We start from the raw sequence: 12,180 nt of genomic DNA, 5'->3' as shown, positions 1-12,180 counted from the left end.
TTAAACAAACAAAACCAAACCAAAACATCAAACTAAGCCCAAACCCCCAAATTTGTCAAAATACAACATTTCTTTTTTGGACTAAACTAAAAGAGTATCATAAAATATTATGGGATGAGATATGGGAAGAGGACTACCTCCTGGTTACAGGTAAATAGCTGATTAATGTTAAATAACACTAGGTAAAATAGAATGAGAAAAAAAATCCATACTCTTGAATTTCTTGGGTACTTTGTAAAGAGTAAAATCCTTTTACGCTGGCTTTCTGCATACTATAACATAAATAGGACTTCAGATATTTGCTACTATCATGTACAATTCCAAAGGCAATTTCTTCAGCAAGTTCAAAACATACTATAAAACCTTAATAAGCTTCCTAAACCATGGTAGTGCTACTAAACAAGTATGTTCACACACAAACACACACAGTGCGTCAGTAAGATCATATAATCCTCATTACGTATGGACTAGTCAATCTTTCCCTGTTCATAGCACCTGTAATACAATTTTATAAGGCTGCATGGGTCCCAGGTTGTTGTACTATACGACAACAATGCTTGTTCCCATCCATGTCAAGTCCTGCTCTCACATATTCTAATTCGTGTCAAAAATTGATGTATTTGTCATTTAGACTTTCGTTTTAAATGAAAGATTTTCTTTTAATTCCTTAAATATACTGAAAAACATACAATATAATAGAAACAAATGTAAACAGAAGCAAAAAAGACCATAACTTATACAAAAATAAGTTTTGAGTTTTATTTGGTGACATTTAGCTCTCTTCCCCTTCATGTCTCTATTTCATAAAAGCAGAACAACTAATTAACATAAGTACACTAAAAATTCTTTGCTTTCTCCTAGTTCACTATTTTTATTGTCATTAAAAAGATCCCCGCCAACCATAACTTATTCAAGAGAGTTGATACAAGAGCTCCCCACCTCTAAGAATCAAGGAAGGATTCAGGAGCCTTCAGTACCACTAATGGCTATGGCATGAGAACTCACACTCAAGTCAGTGTTCTACCCTCACGCCATCCGAGATCCTAAGCACTATCACAAAGTTATCAATGGAACTAAGAACCACAACCTCTGTACTCCTTTCCTCCTGTATTTAGGAACCAGTTTATTGTTTGAGTAGGGGGCCACTGGGCTTCCACTAGATGACCATGAAATAAATATGGATCCCTTTTATAATACTTTTTGTAATCTGCATGATATCCTGAAATAAGCACTCTCCTGAGTGGGAGCCATGAGACTTGGAAACAAGTTCTGAGCCTTTAAGTGACCGTAGGCAAGTGTATGTTTTTTTTTTTTTTAAAGATTTTATTTATTTATTTGACAGAGAGATAGCGAGAGCAGGAACATAAGCAGGGGGCGTGGGAGAGGGAGAAGTGGGCTTCCTGCCAAGCAGGGAGCCCAATGTGGAACTCGATCCCAGCACCCTGGGATCATGACCTGAGCCGAAGGCAGACGCTTAACGACTGAGCCACCCAGGCGCCCGGCAAGTGTATCTTTTTAAAGGGAAAAAAAAAAAAAAAGTCTATATTGAGTCAGTCATTCTCAACGTGAGGTTAAGGGAAAGCTGATTTTAACAACGAAGTTTTACCAACTACTCCCTATCCTGGTGTATGGTATGTTAACTCCCTCCTTTTCCTGCCAGGGTAAGATTTGTCCCAGGTTTTCTTACTGAAAAATCACCTCTAGACTAAACCACTATTCATGATGAGAGTGTACTTTATCCTTCGAGATCGATGTGGTGAGGGGAAAAAAGATGAAGAACCAATAGACTGGGTGATCTCTAAGGTAGGAGAGCACCACACTGTAAACAGTATAGGACTAGTAGGTAAGAAACATGGATCACAGTGCTGGCTTCATGGTGACAAGTTAGTGACCTGGGGAGTCATCTGTCCTCAGTTCCTTTTCTGTAAAACTAGGTTTAAATTATGTGTTCTCTAACTGCCTTCCTAATACTAGAGTTTTTGTTTTGGTTTGGTTTGGGTTTTCTCGGTTTTCTTGTTTTTTGTTTTTAGATAGGGCAGTGGAGATGGATGGGGTAGAAACTGTCCCTGTGGAATTGACAATCTTAGGCTTTCTCTCCCAGAATCTTCACTTTGATCTTTCAGCCTGGTCTCTGTGACTGGTGTGGCTGTCTTCCTGAGATCTCCTCTACAAATGCCCTAGAGACTCCCTTCGTATCTTCTCTACTTCCTAGAAAGTCTTCCTTCTAAGGGTCAACTCCCTTACTTTGGTAGAAACCTCTGGAATCAGTGCTCTAAGAAAGAGTACGTGAGAGGTAATTTTTTTTTTTTTTTTTACTTTGAATGTCTGCCAAGATCTTTTTTCTATTTCACACTTGGTTGATAATTTGGTTGGGTGTATCATTCTAATTTGGATATAATTTTCCTTCAAAAATTTGAAAGCATTATCTACATCTACTAGATTCCAGTATTTTTTTACAGAAGAACAAAGTTATTCTGACTCTTGATCTTTTACCTATGATCTGTTTTATCCCTGACTCTGGAAGTTTGAATTATATTCTCCTTGTTTCCTATGATACAAAGTTTTATAACGATGTGCCTTTGTGGGGGTCTATTTCTTTTTTTTTTTTTAAAGATTTTATTTATTTATTTATTTGAGAGAGAGACACAGCGAGAGAGGGAACACAAGCAAGGGGAGTGGGAGAGGGAGAAGCAGGCTTTCCGCTGAGCAGGGAGCCCGATGTGGGGCTCAATCCCAGGACCCTGGGATCATGACCTGAGCCGAAGGCAGATGCTTAACGACTGAGCCACCCAGGCGCCCCTGTGTAGGTGTATTTCTAACACTGTGCTTAGTACTTATTGAACACTTTCATCTGGAAACTAATGTCCTTCGGTTCTTGGAAATTCCTTCTGTTTTCTCCTTCTAGGGCTCATCTGAATGAAGTGTTTCCTACACAGATTCTTTGTCTTATCTTTTTTTTTTCCTTCTCTTATTTTGCTTGTTAGATTTCTTTAACTTTAGCTTCCAGCTCTATCAAGTTTTGAATGTCTGCTTCTTTTTTAATTCCAAAAATTCTTTTGTTGTTTTGTTCTTTTTATACTATCTTATTCTTGTTTCATGGGTGCTGTAGCATATCTTTCTATAAAACTGGGCATTAATGATTTCTGTTTTCTTCTCCCTGCACAGACTCTGTATCCTTCAAGTTGTTCCGTTGGTTGGTTGGTTTTGGTATCTATATTTCACGTGAAAGTCTCTCTTCAGAAATTTAGTGCTCCCTGATTGTCTAAAAAAGCTCATATGAAGCTTTGCGCAAGTGAAACTTCTAAATCTTAACTTTGCTGATAATGTGGCTATGTCGTGTCCTTAAAGAATCCTTGAGGTCAGTATCTTTATGTCTGTCTTTCTTCTTAGACCAGTCAGATCTCCCAGAGATAAATCTTCAAATCTTCTGCCTGAGTGATAGAAGTCTGGGAACCAAACAGATGAAGATGTCTGGAAGGTTCTCGCCATTCTCTATTTGTACTTTAACTTACTGTTTTCATCTGTGTTTGGTATGTCCCAATTCAAAGACCCTTTGTTTTACCCTGTCTAGAAAACAGACATGTAGTAGCCTGCTGAGGTGATGGAGGGAAGCCACCTGGCTTCACAGAGTAGGCAAAGGGAATTGAAGGGGATTACGTCAGATATTTAACCAATCCCTCTGTTTTTAGCTTTACAGATGTCCTCACAGAGGTACCTAAGGATACTCATTACCAAGTCTTTGGTGAGTTTTAAAGTGTATACTATCAGGTTACTCCTCAGACTTCCTACTATTAAAGGATTGAGCTTTCTCAAGTGTGCAATCCATTATCCCTAAACCCATCTGCTTTTTAAGTTTGTTACTATTGCTTCCTATCTCATTTTCTTTGTTTTTGTGGGTTTATGTTTTTTTAAAAAAAATTCTTCCACTATCATTTCAGTGGTGTTTCAGTAGCTAATAAAATCAAGTATGTACACCCAAGCAGCTATCTTTACCTGATGCTCTATATACACATATGTAATGTAAGTCTTGTTTGTCCTTTTTAGGACTCTCTTCCCCTTGCCTTCTCAGCCTGTCCTATTACGATGGCATTTGACTTCATTTACCTTCACTAGATGTAATATGGAAAGCTTAAAAAGTTTTAAAGTGTATTTGGTTTATTCTCTGATGAGCTAAAATAAGATTTAAACTTTTTTGTATCTCTCTCATTCCATGCCTAAACCCATACTCAAACAAGTTACATTTTTATTCTGTGTGACATCGACCATATGGCATTTTGAAGTTTACAAAGTATTTTCATATACAGCATTACATTTTATCCCTAAAGCCCCATTGCAAGGATAGGCTATTTTATACACATGATGGGAAAGAAATAGTTAAACAATAGGTATGCAATCTTCTCTTTCTTTGAGGAGAGAGGAGGATGCCCCCAAGAGAGAAAAAAGGTAACTTAGTTAAATCTCTCTGTAAACATGCTAATGACAGACCTCCTGGAAACAAATGAGTGGTATTTGCTAACTAGAGAATTGGCTGGGGGGGGCGTGCGAGGAAGGTGTATTTAATTAACAGAAATTTATTTTCTCACAGTTCTGAAAGCTAAAGATCCATGATCAAGTTGTTGGCAAGAGAATCCTTATTTATAGACTGCTTATAGGATGTAGCTGGTTTGTCTAAGATTGTTTATGGTACATAATCCTGGGATCTATGGATGTATGAGACATGGCTCCCTGGAAAATGTAACTATATGGATTTAAAATTGAGATATTTCATGATTAAATGACTTTCTTTTGGGTAAGTAATGAAGAAACCTCATGTTAATCTTGGCCAGAGTGGGTTGTGAAGTAGAAAGAAAATATGTGGGGAGCTATACTGGTGGTCCTAGAACTCTTGCAGCTTTCCCTATGCCTCATGATCATGTATATACTTGAAATTACTAGTAAACCTGGCTACTGGTTAGCATCTCTGATGTGAATGAGTGTAACTTGACAAACCTATTCTTTGCAATATCCCACAAAGAAATTAAGGCTCACAGTGGTTAAATGACTTGCTGAAAGTCACATGCTACAAAATGGCCAAACAGGTCTACAAACCAAGTCTTAAATCAGACTCTTTGTACCATGTGACACATCTTAGTGTGATGGAAAAACAACAACAACAAAACCTGCATTGTGGAATCAGAAATAGACTTGCCTCCTGGTTCTAACACTGATTAGCTGTTTGATCTGAGGCAAAGTACCTAGAAATTCAAAGCCTATTTCCTTACCTATGCAGTACCTCTTACATAAAATACACAAGCTATCTAAATGATAAGTACAATAGAACAATAAACATGACATAATCATAAGCAGAATGTTTAGAAACATTTTTAAAGGATGGAGGGAAAGAAAAAGCATTACTTACTTTTTTCTTGTAATGCCTGCAATTTATTCAGTTCTTCATTCTCTTCATCACTCTCTTCACTGCTTGTGCTGCTCACATCCAAAACTATATCCCTTTTGGGGTCCACTCGGAGAAAATTACGGCATTCAAATGTCAGGTGACCAGCTAAGTAAAACAAACAAACAAACAAAAATGTGAATGACAAAATAATATATACATTATATATTTTTAGTTTTTTGCCTCATGGTTAAGAAACAAATTACAATTTTAATAATATAATGTTTAAACTTTGATTATTTGGTGGGTCATAGTTTGCTTTCCCTGAATGCACCACTCAAGAGAGAGAGCTTCTTCCTTTATTCATCAGGGCTTCTAATTTAACAAGCATTTTTGGCTACATCATACTTCATGTATTTTCCCTTTCTATGTACTTAATTACATAGCAACTACATAGCTTTCATCTAATTAAAGGTGTCACTTGAGAGAGAGAGAGCAGAGGGAGGGGGAGAGGGAGAGAGAGAAACTCCAGCAGACTCCTTGCTGAGCCTGACGCAAGGCTCGATCTCATGATCCTGAGATCATGACCTAAACCTAAACCAAGAGTTGGAAGCTCAACCGACTGCACCACCCAGGGGTGCTCTTCTAAAGAACACTTAAATAAAAATTTCATTCTGAAAAAAAAATTTCATTCTGACATCATTCACCCCCTAAAGACTCTCCCCATAATAAAACTATAATAGTTACCTACTTAGTGCATGATACAGCTTTTTCAAAAATCATATAGTACAAATAACACAAAAGTACAGGAAATTATATAGCCAATATATATCCAAGTGCCTATCACCTACATGTTAACATTCTGTCATATTCACTTAGGTTTTTTTTTTTTTTAAGGTAAATGTTTGCAGGTGTGTCACACACATGTGCACGTGCGTGCACACACACACACACACAAAGGGGGGGATCTTGCATCATTCCTTGGAACACTGTCCTAATCCCATTCTATTCTGTCTTCAGAAGCTGGTATACTACAGTTGGTATTTATCTTTCCAAAACAGCATATTGGATTATTTTATAACATAAACTCAATTATACTTACCTATCAGTCTGCAACTAGTTTTCGCCACTCAGTATTATGTTTTGTACTCATATACACATTCAAATACAAATACACACTAACTCATTAACAATGAAACAAAAAGTTACCTGAAGCATTACATTTGATATTTAAAAACAAACAAAAATAAAAACAACAATAAACAGTACTGCTGATGGTAACCACATACTTGATTCCACGACCCACTAATGATTCATCCTAACTCTATGCTAGGGCTTATTTCTAGTTCTCTCTTACTTTGAGTGTGAAACCCTTTGTATGTTCTAGATTTATACAAGAACACCTCTTATTAGAGTCCCAATCTTAGGCAGGACCCTGGGCCTTGATTTTATCTCCTGTACTCTGCCAACCCACGAAAACACAAGTTCATGAACACTGGGTTCAGGAAATATCCTCAAGTCTTACCTCTTTTTTTTTTTAAGATTTCTTTTTTTATTTATTTGACAGACCGAGAGAGAGAGAGAGAGAGAGAGCGAGAGAGAGAGAGAGCGCACACAAGCAGGGGGAGCGGGAGAGGGAGAAGCAGGCTCTCCTCTGAGCAGGGAGCCCGATGCGGGGCTCGATCCCAGGACCCTGGGACCATGACCTGAGCCGAAAGCAGATGGTTAACCAAGTGAGCCACCCAGGTGCCCCAAGTCTTACCTCTTTGAATTTCTGCTTTCCTTTGATTGTTGTCCTCTAATTCCTTATTTCTTCCTAGAACACTACTGTAACTAAAATATGTACTGTACATTTTATACAAGTTCCTTAATTGTTTGCAAGAGGATCCAGTCTGCCATACTGCTGGAAACAAGTTTCCTCTGTTGTGATTTCTTTCCAAATGAATCATTCAGAAGTATTCTTTTCAGTTTCCAAACATATGGACTTTTCAAATTATGCTTTTGTTGATTTATAAATTTATTACACTGCTACCAGAAAGTAGCTCTGTATTAGATACCTCTGTATGAGATCAGTTATTTGCTATTTGCTGAGATTTCTTTTGTGGACTATCATCTAGTAAATTTATGAAATGATTTGGTATGTAATAGAATACATATCACACTGTTGAATGGAGTGCTATGTCTATTTTGTTGTAAAATCTTCTCCACCGTATTTTTGTCTAATAACTTCTGATAGTGTAATTTCTAAGTACCTCTATCATCCAAGTTTTGCCAATTTCTCCTTGTAATACAGTTTTTACTAAAAATAATTGGAGTTTATATTAGTAAGCACAATCAAGATCATTATCATTTTACCTTTTTCATTGTTCTTTTTTTTTTTTAAAGATTTTTTTTTTTTTAAATTTATTTGACAGAGAGAGACATAGCGAGAGAGGGAACACAAGCAAGGGGAGTGGGAGAGGGAGAAGCAGGCTTCCCGCTGAGCAGGGAGCCCGATGCGGGGCTCGATCCCAGGACCCTGGGATCATGACCTGAGCCGAAGGCAGATGCTTAACGACTGAGCCACCCAGGCGCCCCTTTTCATTGTTCTTGAATCTCTATTCTTAATACTGCTCTTGCTTCAAAAGTCTGATATTGAAATTACTCTACTATGCTCTTTTGGTTGTTATTAATCATATGAAGTTGCCATTTTTGTAAGAAAAACCACTGAATATCAACAATATTTAACCTATCTCCTCTTTGCTCCCCAGTCCCTTTATTTTGAAAATTTTTATGCAGTCTTTAGTTTTCTCTATTGTTTTATTAATAATGACATATAGCTGCACTTAAGTTTCTTTATCTAATTTGATACCAGACCAACTTTTTCCACATTTTTATTTAAATTCCAGTTAGTTAACATGCATTGTAATATTAGTTTCAGGTTTAGAAGTTAGTGATTCATATATAACACCAGGTAGTCATCACAAGTGCCCGCCTTAATCCCTATCACCAATTAAACCCATCCCCCGCCCACTTCCCTCATCAACCTTCAGTTTGTTCTCTATCGTTAAGAGTCTGTTTCTTGGTTTGTTGCTCTCTTTTTATGTTTCCCATGTTCATTTGTTTTGCTTCTTAAATTCCACATATGAGTGAAATCATACGCAGACCAATCTTTTTTTTTTTTTTTTTTTTTTAAAGTAAGCTCTTATACCCAACGTGGGGCTTGAACTCATGACCCTGAGATCAAGAGTTGCACACTTTACCCCTGAGCAGGCCAGGTGCCCAAATACCAGATCCAATTTCAATGTTAATTTCTTAACCTGGAAAAATAGTTCTTGCCTGGCTGGAGGCAGTGTAAATTCACTCCTCATACTTACACATGGCATAAGCTTGGGTAAACAATTCTTGATTATTCCTTTTCTTCTAATTATTATCTTGTAGGAACTCATACAGTACAGTTTCTTGCCACTTTCCCTAGATAGTGAATGGGATTTTTCTAATCCCTGTTTCACAACCTTTTGAACACTAGGGCTTTATGCAAGAGTCCCCACTCCAGCCAAGCTGCCATCCCACACCGGTCTAAGGCTTCACTCCCTAGTCCATAAAAGTCTACCCAGTAGGCTTGTGGACCTCACTGTTTTCAGCTATCATTCCCTATTCTGGCTTTGAGCACCTATTCATTTCCAGCACTGGGGATTTCCCTTTCATTCATTTAAGCTGGGTTATTTTTGTTGCTGTTACTCTGTTTTTCTCAGCATTTCTGTGTTCAAAGCACAAGGGAGGACTTTATATCTTGGTTCAGTTTGCCATTTTGATCAGAACTCCTGATGATACACTTTTCCCTTTACTTAAGCTAGCTTTGCACCCAAACACTTCATATTACAATGAATATTTAAAGTAAATAAAATACTGAAATAACCACCACACTGGCAGCAAGCTCCATCTCACATGCATTTTAGCTTTACTTCAATGAAACTGACCCTAAACTAATCCTAAGATAAATTACTCATGAAGCTACAAATAGTTTCCTATTTTTTTTCTACTGGGGAAATAAGTGAAGAAACTTAGGGAATAATTGTATTCCAAATTACAGTTCTTATGACTTCTTTTCTATATAGACTCTAAGCAGACAATGAGCAGAAAATTCTTAGGTGACCAGAAACAAATTCTGGCCACAGATACACAGAGACATTTCAAATTACAACCTTTTAGTAGCTGATTACTAAAACAGGACAGGGCTTTTTCAGAAATGGTAAAGCCAAGGGCGCCTGGGTGGCTCAGTTGGTTAAGCGACTGCCTTCGGCTCAGGTCATGATCCTGGAGTCCCTGGATCGAGTCCCGCATCGGGCTCCCTGCTCAGCAGGGAGTCTGCTTAGCCCTCTGACCCTATCCCCTCTCATGTGTTCTCTCTCATTCTCTCTCTCTCAAATAAATAAATAAAATCTTTAAAAAAAAAGAAATGGTAAAGCCAATTCCCAAATTCAAGGTGCCTGACTAGCCAAAACAATCTTGAGAGAGAATAAAAGTGAAAAACTCATACTTCCTGATTTCAAAAATTTCCACAAAGTTATAGTAATCAAAACAGGATGGTACTGTCACAAGAACAGACATATAGGCCAATAGAACAGAATTAAGAACCCAGAAATATATGGCCAACTGATTTTTGACAAGAGCGTTAAGTCTACTCACTGGGGAAAGAACAGTCTCTTCAACAGATGATGCAGAAACAACTCGATTTCCACATGCAAAACAATGAGGTTGAATATCTTATTCATATCATATGAAAACATTGACTCAAACTGGATCAAAGACTTAACAATATAAGAGTTAAGACCATAAAACTCTTAGGAGACAGCAAAGGGTAAGTCTTCATGACCTTGAATTTGGCAAAGGATTCTTAGATATAAAAAACCAATAGCACCAGGGTCACCTAGGTGGTGCAGTCGGTTAAGCACCTGATTCTTGGTTTCAGCTCAACTGGTGATCTCAGGGCTGTGGGATCAAGCCCCATGTTGGGCTCTGCACCTAGCTCAGAGTCTGCTTGAGATTCTCTCTCCCTCTCCCCTGCCCCTCCTGCTCATTCTCTCTCTCAAATAATAAATAAATAAATCTAAAAAAAAAATACCAACAGCACCAGCAAAATAAAAAATTGACGAACTGGACTTCATCAAAATTTAAAACCTTTTTGCAAAGAAATTACTATGAAAGTGAAAAGCTAACCTACAGAATGGGAGAAAATATTTGCAAATCATATATCTGATAGGGTTTAACATCCAGTATATATACAAGTCGTATAACTCAAGAACAAAAAAAACAACTCAATTAAAAAATGGGCGGAAGACTTGAATAGACATTAATCCAAAGAAGATATACAAATGGCCAATAAGACTATAAAAAGGTGCTGAACATCATTAGTCATTAGGGAAATTCAAATCAAAACCACATTGAGATATCACTTCCTATCTATAAGGATGGCTACACTTGTAAAAAAAAAAAAAAGGAAAAGAAGAATAAATGTTGGCAAGAATGTAGAGAAATTGGAATTCTTGTACATTTCTAGTGGGAATGTAAAATTTCTGGTGGAAAACAGTTTAGCATCTCCTCAAAAAGCTGAACGCAGATGACCCAGCATTCCACTCCCAGGCATACACGCAAAAGAACTGAAAAGAGGGATTCAAGCAGATACTTGTGCATCGATTTTCACTGCTCCATTAGTCACAATAACCAAAAAGTGGAAACAACCCAAGTGTCTACCAACAAATGAATGAATAATACAATGTGGTATATCAGCCACAAAAAAAAAAATTTAAAAAAGTTACAACATGGATGAGCTCTGAAATGTTATACTAAGGGAAATAAGCCAGACACAAAGTACAAATACTGTATGATTACACTTACATGATATATCCAGAATGGCCAAATTTATAGAACAGAAAGTGTATTAGAGGCTGGAGCCTAGGGGAAGGGAGGGCTGGAGAGATAGAGGTTATAGCATTTCTGTTTAGGGTGATGAAAAGTGTCAGAATAGATAGTGGAGACAGTTGTACAACACTGTGGATGTAATTAATGCCCCTGAATTGTATACTTAAAAATGCTTAAAATGGCAAATTTTATGTTATATTTACAAATGGTGGGGAAAAGACCATAGCATAGTGTCAAGTCCTACAGATTACCAGATTACAATTTCCAGTTTTCCCACTTAATGATAAAGTAATCCTCCTGAGCCTATTTTCTGATTTATAACAGTAACAATAGTCAATAATAATTACTGAGGAATTCCTATGGCAAACCATTGATCTCAACACTTGCATTAACTAATTTAATCTTTACAACTCTGTGGAATTAGGGGCTCTAATTATCTCATTTTATAGACAGGAAACTGAAGCAGAGTGCTTAAGCAACTTCCCTGATGTCACACAGCTAGTAAGTGCCAGCTGAGGTTTGCACCTGGCAATTACTCTGGTGCCGTTTTGTTTTGTTTTGTTTTTTGAATGTTCATAAAAATGGAGACCACAAAATCTACTTCATAGGGTTGTTTTAAGAATGAAACGCAATTAATTGCATCTTTTTTTTTTTAATTTTATTTTATTATGTTATGTTAATCACCATACATTACATCATTAGTTTTAGATGTAGTGTTCCATGATTCATTGTTTGTGCATAACACCCAGTGCTCCATGCAGAACGTGCCCTCTTTAAAACCCACTGCGAGGCTAACCCATCCTCCACCCCCTCCCCTCTAGAACCCTCTCTCTCAAAAGCTTTAAATGTGTGTTTCTTTTTTTTTTTTTTATTCTTATGTTAATCCCCATACATTACATCATTAG

At 37.2% G+C, this 12,180-nt stretch overlaps 1 protein-coding gene across 1 annotated transcript in view; it reads right to left on the bottom strand.

Annotated features, from left to right (window-relative positions):
* Nucleotides 1-12,180, bottom strand: part of SREK1IP1 (SREK1 interacting protein 1) — a 44,694-nt gene that overhangs the window by 16,177 nt on the left and 16,337 nt on the right. Inside the window, exon 3 of the mRNA XM_081826815.1 lies at nt 5,399-5,542. Coding sequence (XP_081682941.1) covers nt 5,399-5,542 — 144 coding nt within the window. The remainder of the gene's footprint in view (nt 1-5,398; nt 5,543-12,180) is intronic.

Source organism: Leptonychotes weddellii, chromosome 7 (genome assembly GCF_054177405.1).
Source record: "Leptonychotes weddellii isolate Sample4059 chromosome 7, ASM5417740v2, whole genome shotgun sequence".
NCBI classification, from domain to species: domain Eukaryota; kingdom Metazoa; phylum Chordata; class Mammalia; order Carnivora; family Phocidae; genus Leptonychotes; species Leptonychotes weddellii.
Note: the sequence above shows the minus strand (reverse complement) of the source record. Positions and strands in the feature narration are given on the sequence as shown.